Source organism: Panthera pardus, unplaced genomic scaffold, assembly GCF_024362965.1.
Source record: "Panthera pardus isolate Hobbes unplaced genomic scaffold, ASM2436296v1 HiC_scaffold_7, whole genome shotgun sequence".
NCBI classification, from domain to species: Eukaryota; Metazoa; Chordata; class Mammalia; order Carnivora; family Felidae; genus Panthera; species Panthera pardus.
The window spans coordinates 29964734-29990577 of NW_026527002.1; the positions used below are offsets into that span (position 1 = coordinate 29964734).

At 38.3% G+C, this 25844-nt stretch overlaps 1 protein-coding gene across 2 annotated transcripts in view; it reads right to left on the bottom strand.

The window, feature by feature from the left end:
• The window catches only part of SNX16 (sorting nexin 16), a 43340-nt gene extending 34340 nt beyond the window's left edge, over window positions 1–9000 (bottom strand). The window contains exons 1-3 of one of the 2 annotated variants that reach the window (XM_019453366.2): window positions 8791–9000; window positions 6815–7062; window positions 6588–6727 (exon numbers count right to left, since the gene is read on the bottom strand). In XM_019453366.2, the coding sequence (XP_019308911.1) occupies window positions 6588–6727; window positions 6815–6962 (288 nt within the window). In that variant the 5' untranslated portion in view covers window positions 6963–7062; window positions 8791–9000. Of the gene's footprint in view, window positions 1–6587; window positions 7063–8790 lie in introns of both variants that reach the window. The other variant, XM_019453365.2, reaches the window with a different exon arrangement.
• Between the last annotated feature and the right edge of the window lie 16844 nt (window positions 9001–25844).

Genomic DNA, 25844 nt, shown 5'->3' on the forward strand with positions numbered 1-25844 from the left:
AAAAAAAATTCCTATTTATTCTGAGAGAGAGAGAGAGAGAGAGAGAGAGAGAGAGAGCAAGCACACACATGAATCGCGTAGGGTCAGAGAGAGGGGGAGAGAGAATTCTAAGCAGGCTCCGCATTGTCAGTGCACAGCCCAATGCAGGGCTCTAACTCAAGAACTGGGAAATCATGACCTGAGCCTAGATCAGAGTTGGACGCTTAGCTGACTGAGCCACCCAGGCACACCCACTTTTCCTCTTAAACAATTTTCAAAGACTTGATGCTCTCTATTTTACCAGATCTTACCAGTCATTCTTAATACTTGTTTAGTTAAGAGATCAATTCAAAGAAATATATCTAGGAAACATTATCTTACAAACCTAAGATTCCTCCCAAGCTTGTATTTCCAGCTCAGACCTCTCCCCTAAATTCAACTTATATTAATATACATATACATAATACATGCTTGCGTACACACTACGTGTACATACACAGACAGGTACATGACATCTCCATTTTGATGTCTACTAGGTATCCCAAACCTAGCATGTCCAAAACCAAATCCTGATCTTGCCCTCATAATCTGATATCTAATTAAATGGCAATCCTATTCTTCTCATTTTTTACCCAAAAACTTTGGGATCATCTTTGATTTCTTTTTCTCCCACATCTCAAGGTTCTATCTTCAAAATGTGTCAGAATCTGATCACTTGTTAGAAATTCTCCCACCACCCTGTCCATGCCACCATCATGTCATCTACCGTGGATTACTGCAAGAACCTAATACCTTCCGTTTCCATTATTCCCCCACAAAATCTAGTTTCAACTCAGCAGCCAGATCAATCTTTTTTAAAAATTAAGTCAGATCATGTGACTTTAAAACTTTTTAAATTTAAACATTTAAATCCTTTAAAACATTTTCAAAGATTTTCATCTTGTGCAGAGTAAAATCTAATGGCCTTACAATGGCTACATGCTCTATTTGATCTGTGTGTCACACTCCCTTGTCTTTACTTGTTATTTCAGTTCCTACATCTCTCCCCATGGCTTCTTTGCTATCAGCCACCAGGGTCTCTGTAGTTGTCTCACCTGTCAGGAAAATTCTTTCCCCACATACTCTCATGGTTTGCTGTCTCTTAGTGCTAATATCTTTTCTATGAGGCCATGATTGACAATGTTATTTAAATTGCAACTCCAGTTGTGGGGGAACTTCCTTCACTCTTTTATTTTCCTCTATAGCACTTATCACCATATGACATACCAGCATTTAAAAAAGTTTACTTTATCTATCATTCACTCATTTGGGTTGCTGTACCCCCAAAATGTTGAATTAATGAATTAATGAATAAAAATGACTTTACAACTGTTACTTACTTCTTTCCCTCTAGAAAATGAGTTACCACTTTACTTTAATTTCCAAAAAAACTCAGGTCCATGCAGATTTCCCAACACATCACCAGTCTCATGAAAATTTAACTCCAAAGATTGTCTCTCTTCTTAAATTATCTCAACGCTCTGGTGAACATAGATGCAAAAATCCTCAATAAAATATTAACGAACTGCATTCAACAATACATTACAAGGATCATTCACCACAATCAAGTGGAACTTATTCTGGGAATGCAAGAATGGCTCAACATCTACAAAGCAATCAACATGATACACCACATCAACAATACAAAGGATAAAAATCATATGATCACTTCAATAGATGCAGAAAAAGCATCTGACAAAATCCAACACCTGTTCATGAAAAAATTCTCAACAAAATACATTTAGAAAAAAGATATCTCAACATAATAAAGGCCATATATGAAAAGCCCACAGTTAACATCATACTTAGTGGGGAAAAACTGAGAGCTTTTCCTCTAAGATCAGGAACAAGACAAGGATGTCCACTCTTGCCACTTTAATTCAACATGGTACTGAAAGTCCTAGCCACAGCAATCAGATAAGAAAAAGAAATAAGAGGTATCCATTTTTGTAAGGAAGAGTTAAACCATCACTATTTGCAGATGATATGATACTGTACACAAAAAATCTTAGACTCCACCAAAAAACTACCAGAATTAATGAGTTATGTAAAGTTGCAGAATATAAAATATATACACAGAAATTGGTTGCATTTCTACATACTAGTAACAAAGTAGCAGAAAGAGAAATTAAGAACACAATTCCATTTACATTTGTGCCAAAAAGAATAAAATACCTAAGAATAAACTTAACCATAGAGGTGAAAGACCTGTACTCTGAAAACTACAAAACAAGGATAAAAGAAATTGAAGACAACACAAACAATTGGAAAGACATTCCATTCTCATGGACTGGAAGAATGGTGTTAAAATGTCCATCCTACCCAAAGCAATCTACAGATTCAATGCAATCCTTATTGAAATACCAATAGCCATTTTCCATAGAAATAGAATAATCCTAAAATTGGAACCACAAAAAACCCTGCATAGCCAAAGCACTCTTGAGAAACAAGAACAAATCTGTAGGTATCAATATTCGCAGATTTCAAGATATACTACAAAGCTATACTAATCAAAACAGTAAGGTAATGGCACTAAAATAGATACACAGATCAATGGAATAGAATAGACAGCCCAGAAATAAACCCATTCTTACTTATACAGTCAATTAATCTATGACAAAGGAGGCAAGAACATACAATAGGAAAAAGACAGTCTCTTTAATAAATGGTGCTGGGAAAACTGGAAAGTGAACCTGGATCACTTTTTAACACCTTACACAAAAATAGACTCAAAATGGATTGAAGACCTAAATGTGAGACCTGAAACAATAAAAAAAGAGAATACAAGCAACAAATTTTTTGACATCAGCCTTAGCAACATTTTTCTAGATATGTCTCCCAAGGCAAGGGAAACAAAAGAAAAAATAAACTATTGGGACTACATAAAAATAAAAAGCTTTTGCAAAATGAAGGAAACCATCAAAAAAACTAAAAGACAACCTACTGAACGGTAGAAATTATTTGCAAACAATGTATCTGATAAGGGGCTAATATCCAAAATATATAAAGAACTTATACAACTCCACATCAAGAATATCCACAAGTAATCCAATTAAAAATGGGTATTATGGGGCACCTGGATGGCTTAGTCAGTTAAGCGTCTGACTCTGGCTCAGGTCATGATCTCACTGTTTATGGGTTCAAGCCCTGCATTGGGCTCTGTGCTGACACCTCAGAGCCTGGAGCCTGCTTTGGATTCTGTGTCTCCCTCTCTCTTTGTACCTCCCCCACTTGTAATCTGTCTCTCAAAAATAAATAATAAACATTAAAAAGAAATGGGCAGAAGACCTGAATAGATATTTTTTCAAAGAAGACATACAGCTGACAAATAGACACATGAATAGAAGATGTTCAACTTCATTAACTATAAGGGACATGCAAATCAAAACCAGAACGAGATATCACCTTATATCTATCAGAGTGGCTAAAATAAAAATGGTAAGAAATAATAAGTGTTGCCAAAGATGTGGAGAAAAAGGAACCTTTGTACATTTGTTGGTGGGTATGTAAATTTGTACAGTCATTGTGGAAAACAGTATGGAGGTTCTTCAAAAATTTAAAAATAGAATTACCATAAATACTGGGTATTTACCCAAAGAATATGAAAGCAATAATTCAAAAAGATATACCCCTTTGTTTACTGCAGCATTACTATCTATAGTAGCCAAGATATGGAAGCAACCTAAGTGTCCACTAATAGATGAATGGATAAAGAAGATGTGGTGTGTATATAAACACATACACACACATATATAGACATACAAATAGACACATATACAAAACTGAATATTACACAGCCATAAAAAAGGATGAGATCTTGCTGTATGTGACAACATGGATGAACCCTAGAGGGTATTATGCTAAGCAAAATAAGTCAGACTGAGAAAGACAAATAGCATATGATATCACTATGTGGAATTTTAAAAAAACAAAACAAATGAATAAACAAAAAGCAGAATCAGATCTATAAATATAGAGAATTGATGGTTGTTGAAGGAAAGAGGGGTAGGTGAAAGTGCAAAATGGGTAAAGGGAGATACAGGTCTCCGGTTATGGATGAATAAGTCATGGGAAAAAGGTACAGCATAAGGAAAATAGTCAATGACACTGCAACAGTGTTGTGTGGTGACAAAGGGTGGCTACACTTATGGTGAACATAGCATAATGTGTAGAAAAGTTGAATCACTATGTTGTACACCTGAAACAAACATAACACTGTGTGTCAACTATACTGATAAAAAACTTAAAAAAAAATTAAACATATCCCTAACAACAAAAATCCCTAATAACAAAAAAAAGTTATCACAACAACTTTTTTCTTGGAGGTCCTACTATACTGTCATAGGTTTATAGCATGAAATGTTGAAGTAAACATAAAAACTTTGTATCAAGAAAATCCAAGAAGAACTATTTCAATTATAAGTATATTCAGCAAGGTCTCCAGATACAGAAACACATCGACACACAAGACCATAACATATAAACTAGCAATTAACAAAAAGAAAACAAAACAAGGTATCAAGAACATCAAACAACATATTTCTCAGTATTCAGAAATAAAACTAGGGGCACCTGGCTGGCTCAGTTGGTAGAGTATGTGACTCTTGATCTTGGGGTTGTGAGTTTGAGTCCCACGTTGGGTATAGAGATTACTTAAAAAGAAAAAAAAAAAAAAAACTTAAAAATGAAAGACCTCTGCTCTGAAAAGTACAAAACATTAAAAGAAGTTAATGACTTCCGTGTATGGATTAGGCTCATAGATGCAGAGACTCAGTGGTGTATAGATGTCAGTTCTCTCCAGTCTATAGATTCGATACAACTGCAGTGCAAAGAGCCAAGGATAACCAAGACAGTCTTGAAGAACAAAGCTAGACTACTTAAGACAGCAGGTAGCCAGGCCTCTCATACTGCATTAGTAATTAAGGACAATGTGGAATTGGTAAATGAAGGAAAAATGGAACACAGAAACCCATATGTTCATGATTGCCTGATTTATGACATAAGCAACTGTGCAAATGTAGACAGAGTTGTCTTTTCAATAAAAACCGGATTACTTTATCCTATATTGAGGGGAAAAAAATGTCTTGACCCTTATCTCACACCACAGACAAAAATCAATTCCAGATGCTTTACAGATCTAAATGTGAAAGGTCCAACAATAAAGTTTTTGAAGAAAACATAGGCCAACATCTTTGTAAGCTGGGAATAGGTAGATTTTAAAAGTGTTAGGATGCCTGAGTGGCTCAGCTGGTTAAGCATCTGACTTCAGCTCAGGTTATGATCTCATGGTTCACAAATTCAAGCCCCATGTGGGGCTCAGAGCCTGGAGCCTACTTCAGATTCTGTATCTCCCTCTCTCTCTCTGCCCCTCCCATGCCTGTGCTCGGTCTCTCTCACTCTCAAAAATAAATTAAAAACACATTAAAAAGAAAAGTTAAAAAAAAGTGTTAACCGTAAAAGAACAAGTATTAAGATATTTATATTTGTATAGTATATATAAAGCATATTAATAAATTAATAAAGCATATTTATTACTACGTACTTTTGTTTATCTAATGCATCATTAAGAAAGTGAAACGGCAAGCCACAGAGTGAGAGATAACACAATGCATGCTGTAAGAAAAAACTTATGTGCAAAATGCAGAGAAAACTATAATTCAAGTGGAAAAAACTTTCCCAAAGAAAAAGGAATAAAGGTCTGGAACAAATACTTCACAACAGGAATGTTTTGGCTATCCATCCAATGGCCAAAAACATCTTCAATTTAACTAGCCATTTAAAAAATGCAAATTAAGAACATAATGTGATATTACTCTATCCACCAGAATAGGTAAAATGAAAAAGATGAAAAATACCACACATTGGGAAAATGTAGTGTAACTAGAACTCTCATACCCTGCTTACAGGAGTATAAATTAGTACAACCACTCTGGCACACTGTTCATCAACATCTTCTAAAGCTAGGCATATAATCTAGCAGTTTTACTCCTAGGCAGATACCAAACAGAAATGTGTACATGTGTTTACTGAGTGACAAGTACCAAAAGGTTCATTGCAGTAGCATTTGTAACAGCCCCAAACTGGAAATTCTACAAATGCTTCAACAGTAGAATGGTTTAATAAATTGTAGTATATTCACAAAAAAGGAATACGATCAGTAACAAAAATGAGCTACCTATAATTACACGCAAGTTTAAGGATAAATCTTACAAACACAATATTGAAAAGACCACACTTCAAAGAGTACATACTCTGCAATTCCATTTACATAAGGTACAAAAATAGGCAAAATTAATGCAGGCTATCAGGAAGAGTGGGTATTGACTGACAAAGAGCATGGGGGAGGTGCATTTTGGATGCTTGTTCTGTTTCTTGATCTGTGTGCTAATTTCACAGAAATTTCTCGTTTGTGAAAATTCATTCAAATAAAACAAAGGTTTACTACAGCATGACAGTATTTAGAGTTGTAAAAACCACTTGAATTTTATGTTCAAGAAATTACAAGTATAGGTAACAATTAAACCCAATTTTTCACTTTCTACTGACGTACAGAAGAAGTTAATACTCACGGTAAATTTAGCTCTTTCTTCCATCACCTCATAACCCAATATAGTAGGTGTAGAAGGTCTATCTTCCAAACACACTGTTTCAGGATTTTGTTCCTCACTTTCTCTTGGTCTAGTAGAATACTCAATGGAAGAATCTGCACCTGTAAATTTAGTCCTAATGAGGGGACTGCTACAGACAGATGAAGTACTATCCATTTGATCAGGTACACTTGTCTGTTTAAAATTACCCATATTTGAGTCCTCTAACTGGCCTTTGGAAGAGTTTGAACTTGTTGAGATACTCCCAAAAGAAGAACTTCTTTGGTTTCTGTTGGTTGTAAAAGTGGAAGCAGAGTTCCCTATGGGCATAGGAACTGGGACATAAGGAGTTGCCATCTTCTTTTAGCTTTTGCAACAAACCTATACGCTGCTGAGTCCAAACATTTAGAGAATAACTAATATGAAATCCATTATTTTCTTCTTGGGAATTCACTATCTAAAAATGAGAAGAACATATTGAAGGTTAGTCTTTAATTTGGAATGTTATCCCCAAAACCCCCAGAATGTTCACATTCATTTCTTTTGATTTTGTGACACTCGGTTACTTTATGTGGAATGAAAACATGCCCCAAACCTCTTTCTTTAATCCCAAACTATCATCTCTAAGGACTCTCATTTGCAAGGTAAAGAGAGTAAAACTACTCCAGTCTTTTTCTTGACTTTCATACTACAGGTTCTTTTTAATCTCTACTTCATTTCCTTGTGATAGATTTCTGTAATGTTCATTCTAACGTGATTTCACCTACATAGAAGAATTGGAAACAGGACGAGTGGTAAAGCCCTTTCTGAAACTTTATTGTCTGCTTACGGTCCTGACAGTTCTACATAGAAGGAGGGAAGAAAAGAAAGGGAGGAGAGTTATTCATAATTCCGTTTGATTTAATTAGCAAAACTCTAAAGAATTACCCTGAGTAATAACAGTGAACCAGAAGCTTAGATGTTACAAAGCAAACATCAACTGCTCTTAAAATTTTAGTTTACTAAATACAGGATGAAATGTACTGGAAAAACTCCTGGTCAATTTAAACTAATCAAATAAAACCCAATGAACATTAAACTTATATCCTAAAATATGAAAAGGTTGAAAGTGAAAATGTTCTTCAGTCTCCAGATCATCAGTAATCCTGCTATGCTAAAAACTGAGGGTAGTCAACAAATCTTTACAACTCATACTCAATAATCTGTTGTCAAAAGGACCAATTTATCTTGTCTCAGAATAATCTCATACAATGAAGAAAAGGTTTACCACTAAGTTGTTAAATAATAAACTAAGAAACTGTAATAACTACAGAGCTGTGAAATGGCACATAACAAAGGGTATGCCTATCTTAACTACATCTATGCAACTCTACTAGTGAGAAAGGTAGGAATGGAGCTGCTTGGGCTTGGAAAAGACGCTGATGTAAGATTTTTAATCCAGCACGTGGCTCTGGGCAACCTTCCTCATCATCAAAGTTTCAAGAAACTCGAGTTGCTGATTCACTGCTCCTCGGTTCTGCCTGATGCTCCCCCCACACTCCCAAGAAGTAAATAAAAGTCTGAAATCTTATCCTTTTCAAAGCCCGTGGGATAGCCCTGCCCCTTGCTACTCAACTAACTACCTGAGGCCACAGGGCTGGGGGAAGGACGCGCGTATCGACACAATCACTGACATACAAAGAAGTGAGCGCTACCCAAACTTTAAGAAAACGTACTGGGCTCATTAATAGCGTGTTCACTTTTGCCTTGGCATGGAGATGCTCCGAAGCCTGACATCTTAGTCCTACGCTGGAAAAACCTTAGGCAGGTGAGGTGGCCCGAGCCTGAGCAACGAGGTAGGAGAGAGAAGTGGGTGGCGAGAGGAAAAGTGGAGAACCCAGGGGCAGCTCGACCTCAGGAGTGCCTTGTCAGGGTGAGCAGGCCACGGGATTTCGGCTCATTGGGTGGGAAGACCCACCGCTCTCCGGGGCTCCCAGGGGCCCCAAGACGGTCCCAACTCCGCCGCCCCGCGCGAGGCCAGCGCCTCCAGACGCGCGGCAGAGTCGGCGGTGGCCTGAGGGTGGCCCGAAGGTTCCTGCGGGGCCCGTCCACCCTCCGGTGGAGTCCGCCAGACGCCCGCCAGCCAAGGGGGCGCAGGTGTCACTCGAAAGAGCGCCCGGGAAAGCGCCCGCCGCCTCGTCCCTACCTCAGCCCCCTCCGCGATTCCGTAGAGCGCGCTTCCCCGTGACGGTTAAATCCGACCCTCCTTAACCGCAGCTTTTCGTCTCCACCCACGGGACCAAGAAGCCTCACGTGACCTTCCGTCCCCCGAAGCAGCCGCTCACTGCCTCAGCCCGGCTTTACCCGGCTGCCGCGGAGCCCAGGATCCCTGCGAGGTGGAGGGAGGGGCCAATCCGGGCCGCCTCTCCAGGAAGTGACGTCACGCAAAGAGCTTTTTCTCCCTCCTCCTCAGCCCCCTACCCCCGGAGGCACTAATTCGAATTGTGCGTGCGGCTAGGGCTCTTTGGCAGCTGGGTTGGACCTAGTGTTGTGGTAAGAATTCTACTTTCTCTTCCCTAGCTTTATTTTTATAAACTAACTTTGAGAAATGGAGGCAAAGACGCCTAGTTTGCCGCACACGGGATCAGATTTCAGTTCCGTGGAGGAACTACAGTCAGCATTGGTCCAGGCTCCTGCTTTGCATCCTGGGACTTGTAGTCATCACTAGCTTGGGCTGGTTCTAATAGATTATAAATTGTTTTCTGAAATTAGTGGAGCTAAGATCATCCCTTGATTTCTAAGGTTTTGGAACATTCCCAAGACTGGGAGAAATTGATAGTTGTAATTTCAAAATGACCATAGGAAGATAATATAGTTTGTGGTGTAATAAGGGTTTTGGGTTGATATTTCCCTTCTTGTGTGAGTGTGACATAAAAAGAGAATTGTATGGAAACAGTAGACTAAAACATGAAGTAGTTTTCAGGATAGAGTTGGCAGTCTTGGCCCTGAAGTGCCAGTTATATTCATGGGTTCTGTAAGTGAATGGGGGTATAGAGAGAAAAGAAAAAAATGAACCTTGGAGTAATTCCTTCACCTGTGGATAGGCCTGCAGGTGGTAGCAAAAGTTACTTACGATGAGAAAAACCTGACAGTCCAATATCAAGGAAGCCAAGACAAATTAAACTTTCAAGAAGCAAAGGTGTACAAATACCACAGTTAAGAGGAGGAAGAATCTAGAAAAGTTTATTGAAACTGTCCAGGAAGAACTTCCTTCACGGATTATTGAAAGGAGCATACAGGATATAGATACCATGTGTTCTTTATCTATTTGGTATTGATAAATGTCTACATTTTACTTACAGAAAACAATCTGAACATCTTTTTATAATATAAAATAATTTATTTTTATTATTTTTTTAATGTTTATTTTTGAGAGAAGAGCAAGCACGTGAGCAGGGGAGGGGCAGAGAGAGAGAGAGAGAGAGAGAGAGAGAGAGAATCTGAAGCATGCTCCATGCTGTTAGGTCAGAGCCCGATGAGGGGCTAGAACGAGCCGTGAGATCATGACCTGAACTGAAATTGGATGCTTAAACGACTGAGGCACCCAGGCACCCCTAAAATGAAATAGTTTTTTAAATTGAAGGTATAATTTACATATTATGTTAGCTTCACATGTGCAACATAATTAATTGACATTTGTATATATTGAGAAAATGATCACTACAATCATCTCCATACATAGATCCAAGTTTTTTTTTTTTCATGTGATGAGGATTTTTAAGATTTACTTTCTTGGCAACTTTCTTTTTTTAATTTTTTTTAATTTTTTTAATGTTTATTTATTCTTGAGAGAGAGAGACAGACACAGCATGAATGGGGGAGGGACAGAGAGAGAGACACACAGAGACACAGAGTCCAAAGCAGGTTCCAGGCCCTGAGCTGTCAGCACCGAGCCTGACGTGGGGTTGGAACTCATGAACCGTGAGATCATGACCTGAGCCGAAGTCGGATGCTTAACCGACTGAGCCACCCAGGTGCCCATTAGTAACTTTCAAATATGCAATACAGTATTAGTTGTCATAGTTACCATACCGTACCTTATATTGTCATGACTTACTTTGTAACTAGAAATTTATACCTTACCTTTTGACTTCCTTTACTCATTTTGCTCATCTCCCCTCCCACCTTTGGCAACCACCAGTCTGTTCTCTGTATCTATGAGCATTTTGTTTGTTTTGTTTTTTAAATTCCATGTGTATTCTGTATGTAAGTGAGATCATATGGTATTTGTCTTTCTTTGACTTATTTCACTTAGCATAATGCCTCCTAGGTCCATCCATGTTGTCACAAATGGCAAGATTTCATTCTTTTTTTATGGCTGCATAGTATCCTGTGCATCTTCTTTATCCATTTATTTGTTGATAGACATTTTAGTTGTTTCCAAATCTTGGCTATTGTAAATAATGCTGCAGTGAACATGGGAGTCCATACTTACTGAGTTAGTATCTTCATTTTCTTTGGATAAATATCCAGAAGTGGATTTGCTGGATTGTACGGTAATTCTATTTTTAATTTTTTTGAGGAAACTCTATATTGTTTTTTTTTTCATTTTTTAAAAAATGTTTATTTAAAGACACTTTCTTTTTTTAAAGTTTATTTATTTATTGAGAGAGAGAGAGAGAGACAGGGAAAGACAGGGAAAGACAGGGGCAGAGAGAAGTAGAGAGAGAATCCCAAGCAGGCTTCGCACTGTCACTGCAGAGCCCAATGCGGGCCAGAACTTACAAACCGTGAGATCATGACCAGAACCAAAATCAAAAGTCGGCTGCTTAACTGACTGAGCCACCCAGGTGCCCCTATTTATTTATTTTTGAGAGAGTATGCACACGTGAGCTGGCACAGGAGTAGGGGAGGGGCAGAGAGAGAAGGGAGAGAGGATCCAAAGTGGGCTCTGTGCTGACAGTAGAGGGCCTGATGTGGGACTTGAACTCACATACCATGAGATTGTGACCTGAGCTGAAGTTGGATGCTCAACCAACTGAGCCACCTAGGTGCCCTTATCATGTTTTTTTTTTGTTTTTTTTTCTTAAGAGAGAGCATGAGTGGGAGAGAAGGGCAGACGGAAAGAGAGAGAATCTCAAGCAGGCTCCATGCTCAACACGGAGTTTGACACGGGGCTCAATCCCACAATCCTGGGATCATGACGGAGCTGAAATCAAGAGTCAGATGCTCAGGACACTTGGGTGGCTCAGTTGGTTAAGTGTAGGATTCTTGTTTTTGGCTCAAGTCATGATCTCATGGTTTTATGAGTTTGAGCCCCACATCAGGCTCTGTGCTGTCAGTGTGCAGCTTACTTGTGTCACCTTTAAGAGGGGATTCTCTCCCTCTTCCTTCCCCTCCCCCAGTCACACTGTCTCTGGCTCTCTCAAAAATAAATAAATAAACTTTAAAAAAAAAAAAAAAGAAAAAAGACGCTCAACCAACTGAGCTACCCAGGGGACCCTCCATACTGTTTTCCACAGTGCCTGCACCAATTTACATTCCCACCAACAGGGCATGAGAGTTCCCTTTTCTCCACATCCTCACTGACATTTGCCATTTCTTGTCTTTTTTTTTTTTTTTTTTTCAGTAATGCATGAGTATAGTTTAATTTTTTAAAGTAATTTTTATACCCAGTGTAGGACTTGAACTCAGAGCCTCGAGCTTAAGAGTCTCATGCTCTACTGACTGAACCAGCCAGGTGCCCTTATTTCTTGTGTTTTTGATAATAGCCATTCTGGCAAGTGTGAGGTGATATCCTCACTGTGGTTTTTCTTTAATTTTTTTTTTATTTTTATTTTTAGGTCTTAATCTAAATTCCAGTTAGCATGCAGTGTAATATTAGTTTCAGATATACAATATAGTGATTCATGACTTCCATACAACACCCAGTGCTCATCACAAGTGCACTCCTTAATCCCCATCACCTATTTAACTCATTCCCCCATCCCCCTGCTTTCATTGTGATTTTGCAGTACATTTCTATGAGGATTAATGACAACTGAGTATTTCTGCATATGCCTGTTGGCCATCTGTATGCCTTATTTGGAAAAATGTCTATTCAGATCCTCTGCCCTGTTTTTAATTGGATTTGTTGTTGTTGTTATTGAGTTGTAGGAGTTCTTTATATATTTTGGATATTAACCACTTAACAAATCCCACATGATTTGCAAATATTTTCTCCCACTCAGTAAATTGCCTCTTCATTTCATTGATAATTTCCTTTGCCGTGCAGAAGGTTTTTAGTTTGATACAGGCCCACTTGTTTATTTTTGCTTTTGTTGCCTTTGCTTTTGAGGCTGGTTACAAAAAAATCATTGCCAAGATTCATGTCAAGGAGCTTACCACCTATGTTTTTGTTTTTTGTTTTTTGGGGTTTTTTTTTTTTAGTAGTTTTATGGTTTCGGGTTTTACATTCAAGTCTTTAATCCAGTTTGAGTTAATTTTTGTGTATGGTGTAAGATAGTGGTCCAGTTTTATTCTTTTACATGTGGCTGTCAAGTTTTCCCAACACCATTTATTGAAGAGACTATCGTTTCTCCATTGTATATTCTTGGTTTCTTTGTTGTAAATTAATTGATTGTGTAAATATGGTTTTATTTCTGGGCTCCTGAATGTCTTTACTAATCATGAAAGAATGTCCTGTGGTTGTCAGAGTAAAAGTCACATCATCATAGTGCATATGTAATGGTTAGTCTCTGTGCAATATTTTAGTTAAGTTTGGATGACTGTATACAGCACATACAAGCAAATTGATTTCTATACATTTTAGTTTGCAGAGTAACAACAGCCTATTTTCCTTCCCTTTCTTTAATTTTATGTAAAATGTATACATCTAGCAGGATATTTTGAGCCCATTCTAGATACAATTTTATACAATGTCGTATAGATATTTGTAATGATGGGGAAAGGGGTGAGTTTAGGGAGAGAGGGAAGAATGGTAACAACAAAAACAAAAACAAAAACAAAAAGGGACAGCAGAAAAAAGTATGTGCAATAGGCAAACATCTCTTGAGGTGGCTTCTTAGAGTCTCACATTTCCCCCTTCTCTGGAACTCTCTGCTTCTATAAGGTTGGGCCCCTGGTGGCCATCTTTGTAATATGTTAGTCTTACAATGTGTTGTCATGGTTGATTGTGTCTGAGGAGGACATTTGACCTAAATTGTGTCCAATGGATGCTTTCTCCTAGTAATTAAAAGAAGTAGGAGGAAGATGCAGACTGAAAGTCATAGGAGGTGAAGTCAGATAAAGGAAATTCTATGGTAAGAGGGTCAGTGAAGTCCCACTGCTGAGGTCACTAGAGTTGAGCTGGTTCCCCCCATTCTTGACTTTTACTTGGAGTTCATGAGATACCCTAGTGTACTTTCAATAGATTTGCTTTTTGCTTACACCTGGCCAGAGTTGCTTCTTCTGCTCATACCCAAAAGTACAACTTACAGGGCAAGTTGGAATGAGGCAAACTAAATATGAATTTTAAAAGTGGATAAAATGCAAACAGTTCTTTCTCAGAGATTTATAATAACTAAAATAATATAAAAAAAAACTCCTTTTCAGTTATTATTTTGGCATAATCTCATGGCTTCCCTAATTCATGAATGTTCTTTTTCATAGGCAGTGTTTCTGTGATTTAATATTCAGGATCTGTAATCTATTTTCTATTTTCTCACTGCCATGAAATTGTAAGGGTCCAGAGAAAGAACCACAAGTGACCTATTCTATTTTTTTATTTTTAACGTTTATTCATTTCTGAAAGAGAGACAGAGCGTGAGTGGGGGAGGGGCAGAAAGAGAGGAAGACACAGAATCTGAAGCAGGCTCCAGGCTCTGAGCTGTCAGCACAGAGCCTGACGTGGGGCTTGAATCCACGGACTGCGAGATCATGACCTGAGCTGAAGTTGGACACTTAACCGACTGAGCCACCCAGGCACCCTAACAAGTGATCTATTCTTAAATTAATAGGTGGTGACCAAAGTAGTAACAGGGGAACACAATAGCCAACTTTATTGCGGTTAACCTGTGACTTATGGAATCACCTAAATCTATGGTAGGAATTATATGGCATTTATAATGGCAGAGAGAAGATCCTCTTCAGTACTACTACCATTGATTAATGATTTCTACTCATCATATTATATAAAGAAAAATTTGAAGGCAGATGTGGAAGTCCTACTGGAAATACAACAAAGAGATCACATTCCTTCACAAAATCACGGTTATAATTTTAGAACTGAAAGAGACCATAAAGATAATGGGGATAAGCCTCCATTTTAGAGGTAAGACTACTGAGGAAAACATGCTAAAAGATCTGCCTGTAATCACAGACCCCATGAATCCTGGAGTCTGAAACTAGTAAGCTTCTCATCACACATAATAATAAGACACCCTTTCCTCAACACTTCTACACTCTGTTGGGTCCTAACGTCTTTCAGCCCTCCAGTAGTTTCTTGCCTCTGGTACATTCTCCATTAACATTTGATGCCTGGGAAGTCTTCCTGGATTTTATGCATGAGGAAGGCCTGCAATGGGCCTTTAACAGTTGGCAGGAATTGGTTAAGTAAAGAAGGAATGTAAGGGACACCAGACAGAGTCGAAGACTTGAGAGAGGACTTAACGCAGTGTAGAGTGTTGTGGGACAGTGAGGAGGAGACCAACGTGATTGGACTGAAAGTCCAAAAGTAGAAAGATGAGCTCATATTCATTCCTCAAGTTGTCTCAAATAGAATCTCATCAGTAAAACCTATCTGATTTCCTCGGATGGAATTAAGTAAGCCTCTCCTCAATGATCCTATTGTATACTATTGTAGAGGTAATCATCACATTATATTTTGTGTATGTATTTATATGTGCAGCCTAAGGGCCAGGATCATATATTAGATCTGTGTGCTGACAGTACCTTATATTGTACCTGAATAAGGCAGTTACTTCATGCATAGTCCCCATAATTGCTATATATACATTTTTAAACCTGGCCCACTTATTCACATTTCCTATAAAATCCCTTCAGACATTTGCATTTTCAACTTCTATTTTAGGGAATAAAATCCAATTCTTTGAGTCAGCCTATGAGCCCCTTCGTGAACTGACTTCTATCTCCTTTTATAGCCTATTTCCTCCAGTTTAATTAATTAGTTAATCAACAAACCAGCCATTTATTGAGTACCTATCACATGCAGTGAATCTCAAAGTCCAGCCATATCAATTATTTCCCATTCTGAGCTCTTCATTTTCTCTCTTGCTAGCATTTGTTGTTGCTTTTGCCTGGGAATTATCTTACTTCTCTCATCTCATTTCTGAGTCCCATTTCTAGGTGACCACCATTCCAGAAGCTTCTGTGAAACCCCCTCACGCATGGCCTCACACTTCCCCCTGCAAGCTTCTGCTGTGGCCTTACTCCTATTGGATATGATTGTCCCTGTGTGTCTGCCTCCCTGAGTAGAACATGTGCTCCTTGAAGCAGAGACTGTGTCCTTTTCTTCTTCACTGGTTGGCAGAAACTCTGGCATATATGGGGCCAAACTGAATGAATAAATGAATGAAAATCCAAAGTTTTCTCATTGGATTAGCTTGGTGGTTTAATGTAAAACAAACAAATGCATCCATAGTCTCAGTGGAATTTGATTTCAAAGAAATGACACTTGCTCTGTAAACAAAGTGAAACATTTGGTTAAAGAGAAAGGATTCCTTCATTTGTTCAGAGTAATTTGTAGACTGCTGGATTAGATGATTTCTAAGGTCCACTTAAGGTCTAATGTTTGATAAATTTATGTGTGTCATTTGAAACCTGAAGTAGATAACTGAACGAATATCACAACCTGGTTAACAGTGCTAAGATCTATAAAAGGCATTAGGCTGAGCAAAAATAGAATGAAAAAAAAAAAGCTAAACTCCTGAATTTAAATAGACCAATGAATCGATATTATTGTACGTTTAAGTCTGTATCTTAATTATGTTTGAGATATGCTCCAACTCCTGGTATAAATATGGGGAAGGAATTCTGTTTTCTGAGGTCACAGTGCCAAATTTCAACATCCTAGTGTGTAAGGGATCCTTCTAAAAAAGATAACATCTTCAGGGGAAAAATAAAGCCTTGGAAGAAGTAGCAAGTCTCCTACATCAGCACCAGGATTCCTGCTCATCTTGTAGGTGAGCTTCTTACCATTTCATGGAGGGCTTAAATCATCTAGGTTACCTCTGGTCTTTTGTTTGGATTACTTCCACCTTTTTTTTAATCCATAACATGCAACAATAATATTTTTTCCTATTTCCTATAGTTGTGGAAAATAAAAATTATCATGCTTCTTAAGTGCTTAGTCCAGTGCCTGGCAAACAATAACTATTATTATCTCTTGAGTCAACTAGATAGCTTAAAGATAGACAATATTAATAATAGTGTGTGCAGATATTTGCTGAATGAATGAACAGCAGTTAACTGTGGGCAGAGAATTGCACTATTGATTTTATGTGCAATAATTTATTTAATCCTCACAATAATCCCACAAAACAGGTACTATTATAAGTGATACTTTACAGATTGCATCTCCGAAAGGCTGATGAGCTTGTCCTTTTTATATGGACAATTACTCTCTGAGGGGTTGTCTTGGTTGGCAAGGTTAGGACTCAAGCTTAGTTCTATTTGTCTTCAAAGCCCATGCTCAGATTTCTACCATACCATGCATTCTCTGTCATTGCCACAGGTAGATCCCAGACCCTCAAAGAGCCACACTTGGCAAGACGTTGGTTGAAAACAAAGTCTTTGGGTTTAGTTTTAGGAACTCCTGGGGTCTTCATCCCATGTCACACTATGGTAGCTAGCTTAAATAATTTCATTTCTTTTTTTCTCTTTGACCATTACCTAGTTCTAGTATAATGTATGCACCCTAGGTTTCGCTCCTAAAATAATTGATCTTGATAAACCAATGTTTTCCTGTGCCTGTTCTATCCTCAGCTTCTCTGTTGTTAGTCTGATTTACTCTCTGGCATTATTGATTTTGATGTTTCACTTCTTTCAGAGTCCTTATTGAAAGACTGTGTAAACCAGAGGCATTGGGAAGGAGTTAACCATGCGAAGTATGTGTCTGGAGGGGAAGTGAGGAATGTAGTTGGGAAAAGGTGTATCCCAGGCAGATAAGGTGTTGAGGATTTTATATAGAGACTGCTTAACAATGAGAGACAAAGTTGTTTGAATTGAATTAAAGACTTGTAGACATAAAGTTTTAATTTTTTTAATGTTTATTTATTTTTGAGAGAGAGAGAGAGACAGAAAGAGAGAGAGAGAGCGCATAAGCAGGGGAAGGGCAGAGAGAGAGGGAGACACAGAATCTGAAGCAGGCTCCAGGCTCCAAGCTGTCAGCACAGAGCCCGATGTGGGGCTCGAACTGATGAACCATGAGATCATGACCTGAGCTGAAGTTGGAGGCTTAACCGACTGAGCCACCCAGGCACCCCTAAAGTTTTAATTTTTGTATGGTGTCAAATAGCCTCAACTCTGAGAAGCCAGATACTCATGCTCATTCAGGAAGTATTTGTTGAGTGCCTACCGTACGTGCCAGGTACTGTCCTACGCATACAGGTATTTGTCAGTAACAGTAATATGCAAAGCCACTCTTCTCCTGGAGTTTGCATTCTGGTGAATGTTTATATGGGGACAGACAATAAACAAAACAAGAAATAAGTTTTAAGAATTTAGCTGGGTTCATGTTCTTTGAAGAAAATAAACTAATATGATCAGAGTGGTTGGGCCGGGGCCAGGGAGAAGTGCAGCAATTGTACACTGAGGCATCAAAGCAGATGTCTCTGAGAACGTGTCTTGATTGCTGAGATTTGAATGTCCAGAAGAAAACAGCGTTGAACCAACTGGGTGGCAGAGCATTCCAGGAAAGCTGCCTCACATGATCAGTTGGAGGGAAAAGGAAACCAGTTAGCAAAACTGCTTCCTTTTCCTTCTTCTAAGAGCTCCGATTCCAGGAAATAAGATGTCATTTGTTTCTTTAATCACATGTGTGATCCACATGTTCTCTGAGACCTTGGATTTTAACATTAGCACCGAAATCTTGCTTATTTTAAGCTCCCTTTTCGTTGTAAGGAATTCTTTCCTACATATCGTTAGAGTCCTCAAGGGGTACCTTCTGTGCTCCAGGGAATCTGTTCTGGTTATTGCTCCCTGTCACCGTTGTTGGATGAGTTGCTGTCACTGCTTTTGCCACTGGCTGAGTCATGCTTGCCTTGACAGCCTCACACCATCCTTTCCACTAACAGAGATTAATTCAGTGTCTCTTGAGTCAAATTCTTCATACCATGAATGCAAACTGGAGGTCTTCCAGTAATGCTGCCTGTCTGTTGGACTGGGGACCCACGGTGCAGCAGGGTGCCATTTGAAATGGAGAACTCTTCTTTTACTTTTGCTTGGATCCTGAAGTGTTACAGAGTTTGGTGAGCAAGCCCTTTCAGTGTTGTTCCCAAAGTCTCTTTTCCCCAGGGAGAACCATACCATGTGGGTGGCTGTGTGCTCCTGTAATATAGCTTTGTCAATAGTGGACCTTAGTGGTTGCCAGCTATCTGAATCTCTCTGTGTCTGGGAATGCCTGCTTTATGTATCTAAGTGAGAGTTCAGAGTTGACTTCCACTATAAAATGCTAAACTGCCAGATAGCTGCTTTCTCAGCCTCCCTTGCTCCTAACGTATGGATACATGCTCTAGGCGTTGCTAATCACATGAATCCTTTCCTCTGCCTTCCATGTTGGTGGTCCAAGTTACACAGTCTAATGCTCAGTGGTAGCAGCTTCCTCACAAGACTAGTTTTATGCTTTTTTTTTTTTCCTTGGCTGCATTGTCCCCAGGCTTCCTGGATGGTCTGTGAGCTGTCAATCTCTTTTTGAAATTTCTTTATTCTTAAATTGGATGAAGCCACTTTTGGCTGCCTGCCACATAGGGAAGTGAAGAGAAGGGCCAAAAGAAAGGCCGAGAAAAAGGAAAGACGTAACTCCCGTGCTTGGGGAAAATATTCTCTTCTTCTCTTCAACTGGGTATGAACAAGGAGGCACAGAGTCCCGATTGCCATCCAAGATGCCAGTTGCCATCTTGCAACTGCAAGGGAATCACTTTGGGATGATGCATCCCCATATGAGGATGGCAGAATGAAGAGGGGTAAAGCATCTCGATGATATCACTGAACCTTTGATTTTACTTTATCTAGAACCTGTTTACTTCTGATCTTAAAATTTTCTGAGATAATAAATTTACTTATCGATAGACAAGCTTAAGTTGGGATTTTCAGTTGTTGCTACCTTTAGTACAATGAATGCAAATAATAATGCCTAGCTTTTATTGAGAACTTAACATGTTGTGGGCACTTTGCATTCACTCAGTAAATATTCATTGAGCACCTACATATGTTAACTCATTTAACTGCTATTACAACCTAAATGTTACAACAGCATAGTGTTGTGTATGCAGGTGGATGTATTGACTTAAATTTAGACAATGCATAGGTATAGGTCTGTATAAATGTATATAGATACAGATATAAGCATGTGTGTGGTATAGATGTGATGATGGTTATGGCTTTGGGTGTAGATAGAGATATACATAAAGATGAAGATATGTAACTAAATGATAAATGAGATTTATCACCTATGGCAGCTAAATCCCAAAGCTGAGGATGCCAGTTGCTAAGTATTCCATGTCCTAAGGGTACCATGCACAAGTAGCTGGAGTCAGGAATCTTCAGAATTTTCATTGAGTGGTGCTAGTTCAAAGAATTGGTCCAGTCATCAGATTCACTCAGGTGGTATTAGAAGAGGCCTAAAGAGAGAGGATGGTGTGGAGAATGTGGTGTTTGTGAATAGAGGCTGTTCCTCTCCCATCACAAAAGCTAACAGTTTCATCAACAGTTTTTCAACCTTATCAGGATGGTCAACTCCTTAGCTTAGGATATGCCATGTACCCATGCTTCTCTCATTCAGCTCGTTTCACATTTTAATACCAAGTATAGTTAATATGACTTGTGGGACTAGTAGAAAATATGGCTTATGCTTGCTGAAACATTAATAAGAAAATGTATTGGCACAATTACCAGAAAATCCAGAAGCAGGACAGATTTTAGGTTTAGGGTGATCTGATGACTTAATAATTCTGTTTTGTCTTCTGTGGTATTAGGCAAATTAGCCTCACAACGTAGGATGGCTGCCAATAGTAATCAAGTGTATATATGTTTCCTTGTTTATTCTTGTGGGAAAAAGAACTTCCATCTAAATGTTCTAAGCAAGAGTCCTGAGATTTATTCTGATTGGGCTGTTTAAGTCACGTGATCGACAGTACATCAGTGACAGCAGCCAGGGGAATGAAACCTGTTTGCTGGCTTAAGTCTACCTCTGGTAGACCTTGAATTATCTTTACCCCAAGTACATGGATTGGATGAGGGATGAGGTGTTTATCTGAAAAATCTGGATGCTGTTAGGGAGAGAGAATGGAACAGGAATGCTGAAAAATAATATTTTCTACAAAGAGAGTTAATGACACAATGAGGGGTGTTCATTGATGGAGATACATGCAAATCCTAGATAAGAGGCCGAAGAACTTAGATTGTGTCCCAGTTAATAGGTAAAGATATATAGCTTTTAGAGAAAGGTTGGGATGGTTTTGAAGAATTCTGTATCAATAAAGATCAGCTTATATTTCCACTGGGATCTGTATTCAATTGTGGAGAGTTCTGTTAGGTGGTGCCTCATACAGACAGGAAGTGCATGTCCCTCTCTAGCCAATCAGAGGGAGAGGCATCAACTTCACTGTGGCTGTTTAGTGATGAGGAACATCTGCCTCTTGACAGCAGTCCAGCTGGAAATGTGGGAAAATTGATCTCCACCCCAGGTTTTCTCTTCCTTAAAAGTGAAGAAATATACTCTGTGGAACAGAAAAAGATGGGGCACACCGCTTACGTTTATTTCTAAAAGTTGGCTGACTATTTCTACTTGAATGTCCCGCCAGCACTGTAAAGCTACCATTTCTTCAATGTCCCTCCTCCTCCCATCTTGATGTTTCTTCCTCTCTCTACTTTCATTGGTGATGATATTCTTACCTACCAGATCACCCAAAGCAGAAAACTTGAGAATTGTCCCATATTTCCACTTATCCTGTTCTTTACACCCTGTCAGAAGCAGTCCTTTGTTTTCCAAATACTTTTCAAAACTGTTTTCTCTTCCATTACCACTACAAACAAATACCTTCCTTCGGGCATGCACATATATTGCCTTGGACCAATGCAATTAGCCCCAGATTGGTATCCTTGACACAGGACGTTCATTCTCTACTTTTGCTACTAGAGTGAGCCTTCTGGAACACAAATCTGGATGCATTATAATTCACCTACTGAAAATCCTTTATTATTGCTCAGTCACTTAGAAGATAAAATGCAAAACTCTTTAGCCTTGCAAGTGGCACCCAACAACCTTTGTGATCTGGTCCCTGCCTACCACTCTAGCCTTATTCCTCATTTTGTGTTTCTCTGTCTTCAGTCCACATACTGGATGAATTGCTTGTCATACTCTTACGTGTAGTATACTACATATAAATACTCTTTATAACTTCATGTGCACTGTAACATCCATACCCATATGACAATACTGTGATTACTTAATTTTGTTCACATATACTTGAAATATATATTGGTTGATGTATATCCCAATGATGAAGACAGTGATAAGTGAAGATAATGTGAAAACTGGAGGAGAATATCAATATAACTTGAAAATGCATTAATATATAACTTATTTGTTTTAAATTTTTACTCCTTGTTATGCTAAGTGTAATAAGTCTTACAGAGAAAGACAGATACTGTATGTTTTCACTCTTATGTGGATCCTGAGAAACTTAACACAAGACCATGGGGGAGGGGAAGGGGAAAAAAAGTTACAGAGAGGGAAGGAGGCAAACCATAAGAGACTCTTAAAAACTGAGAATAAACTGAGGGTTGATGGAGGGTGGGAGGGAGGGGAAAGTGGGTGATGGGCATTGAGGAGGGCACCTGTTGGGATGAGCACTGGGTGTTGTATGGAAACCAATTTGCCAATAAATTTCATATTAAAAAATAAATAAATTTTTACTCTTTTCACTAAAACACATTTTTACATAAGCAAAATATTAAGGGTTTTTTTTTTGTGAGGCAGAAAGAACTCAAAAAAACAAAAAGAACTTTTATGTGTATATCTTTAAACTATAGATCTTCAAGGGCAGAAGCCATGTAGAATATATTCTTGAATTACTAGTACCTGCACAGCATCTGGCATGTACAAGTTGCTAAGTGAAGGTCTGTCCAATGGATGCGTGAATGAATGGATATAAAAATAAAATGTTAAATTGATGCTCTGGATACCAACTATCATGAATTCTATCACAGAATTCTATCACATGAATTCTATCACTATCACAGAAGTGCTCATTTCAAATGGTGAATTTGCATGTGTATTTGCGTATGTGTGTGTTATTACACAAGTACTTACTGCCTGAAGTGACAACAGAAAAAATTAGAAAGCAGGTTCATCACAGAGGAGTTTTTGTTTACTTTGCCCCCTCTTGGCTATTCCAGCCATTCCTTTCATCCTGCTAATTCCTACCTTCAGAGTTCAAGTTTACTGGAAGGGATTAGGAATATACAAACTGCTTGCTAAAAGCTACCTAGTTCCTCATAAGAACTCATGATGTAGTTCTTGAATATTTCTAGGAGTGCAATTTCAGAATGGGAACTTTTTTTGCCAGAGAGTTGAAAAGAGGAGGCCGGATAATGTGTAATGTAGTAGAGGGGGGCAGTCTTTGAGAGAGACTAACATGGTAATAGTAACGTCCATTTTTTTAGAATCTGCAGTGTGTCTGGCTCTATACTAAACTACTTTATATTGTCTTATTTAATCCTCAAAATAACTCTTCAGATACTGTTCTTATTCTGTTTTTCCAGATGAGGAAATTGAGTGTTCACATTACTATGTCTTTTCTACAAATTATGCCAAAATGAACATTTGTTATGCTCATGGATTTGTGGATCAGGGATTCAAACGGGGATGACTTATCTCCGCTTCACAATGTCTGAGGCCTCAGGTGGAGCACTTGAAGGCTGCGTCTGTCATCACCTGAAGACTCATCTGCTCACACGTCCAGGCATTGATGCTGGTGGATGGTAAGTACTTCCGTGCTATTTTCATGTGGACTAATTTGCAGTTACTAAGAGCATGGCAGATGGATTTTAAAGGTAAGCGTTGAGAGAGGGGAGAGAGAGAAATCACTTCTATGATTAGCCTTGGACGTTATAGCAGTGTTAACTTCTGCCATATTCTGTTTATTAAGTGACTGTGTGACTATGTAGAATGCCCAGTTTCAAGAGGCGATGAAATTGACTTCTCTTGATAGAGGAGACACAAGGTTCTGAAGCATAAGTATCGATGTAGCCACTTTTGGAAAATACAGTTGACTACACAAAGCCTCAGAGAGTTTAAATAAGTCTCCCAAACAGCTTGTAAATGGAGCAGCTCCAATGGGAGATTAGATTTACTTGTCTCTAACTTTCTGTGCTTGCCACTTGATCACATTGTAGAATGCTACCAGATCATTAAGATCTTAAAAGAACTATATGTAAATAAGCATATATATACACACATATGTATACATGTATACATGTATACACACATGTATACACATGTGTATACATGTATACATACGTGTATACATGTATATACATATATGTATACATGTATGTATACATATATGTATACATGTATGTATACATGTATATATACATATATGTATATATGTATACATGTATACATGTATGTATATACATGCTTAAAAGAACTACTTATAAACTATATGTAAATAAGCAAAAATAGTTATATGAACAACTTTAATTCAGAGTTTAGAACCTTTCAGAAGGCCCCCAGGCTTCCAGATTTGCAGATCACCAAGATAATGGTTTGTGCCTATTTTTTGTACCTTTCTAATGTCACCTATTCACTTTTTCCTTTAATGATGTTATTTATGCATGTGTCTTATAACTTACTCCCTCCACCAACATAAATACCCTGCTTATTTTATTCAGGGTAGGATCTTGTCTAATTTGATTCATCTTTCTACCCTGATAACACCTATTATGAGAAGCTGGCTCACAATAAACTCTCAATAAATGCTTGGCAAAAGAATTAAAAATAGCAGTTCATACTAGCATAAAATAGCAGAATAGTGTGACTTTGTTATTGTTGAACTGCTCTGGGATACTTGGATTATGGGTATTGTGAGGACCAGATTAGGTAATTCAAGTGAAAGTGTTTAAAATGTCAAATGTGCTTTGTGATTAAAAGGGTAATGGTGGCTTTGGTCCTGGAACTCTGATAGACCTGTGAGGAAAACATAGAGATGTTTAATTTTTGGTCTTTAACCTGTGGCATGGGTTGGTTTTCTAGGAATAAATGTAAATCATGGTCACAAGGTCAAAACAAATATAGCATTGCATGGTAGGAAAAATCTCCTCAATATGTCACTCTATTATAATTTTAATATAACTCATAACTAATATCATGCTACTTGTAATATTTTATTTTGCTTTTACTCTCAAAAATATGTCTTAGAGATCTTTCCTTGTAAGTACATATAGATTTACCACAGTCTTATATTACTATCCATAGTTCTGTGGTATGGGAACACTGTATTGAAACAATTCCCTATTCATGGACATTGATCCTATTTTTTTGTTTTGTTGAAATTATAATGTCGCATTGACATACTAGTGGATGGCCAGAATTTCTTTTTTCCTTTTAAGTTTATTTTATTTTGAGACAGAGAGAGAGCGAGCACACAAGTAGGGGAGGGGCAGAGAGAGAGGGAGAGAGAGAGAATCCCAAGCAGGCTCCACCCTGTCCCTGCAGAGCCCAACATGGGGCTCGAACTCACAAACTGTGAGATTTTGACCTGAGCTGGAATCAAGAGTCGGACTCTTAACCAACTGAGCCACCCAGGTGCTCCAGAGTCGGAATTTCTAGAAGATGGATTCCTGAAAGTGAATTACTGGATGAAAGGATATACTTTTTAATGTTTAAAATTTTGATAGATATTGGCAAATTATTCTCTAAAATGGCTATGTGGATATACTCCTACCAGTATTTCTCTGTATGTTTTTAATGCCGACTTTGATGTGATTGATCTAGGAAAATTATAGTATATTAGGTCAAAGAATCCCCATGTCAAT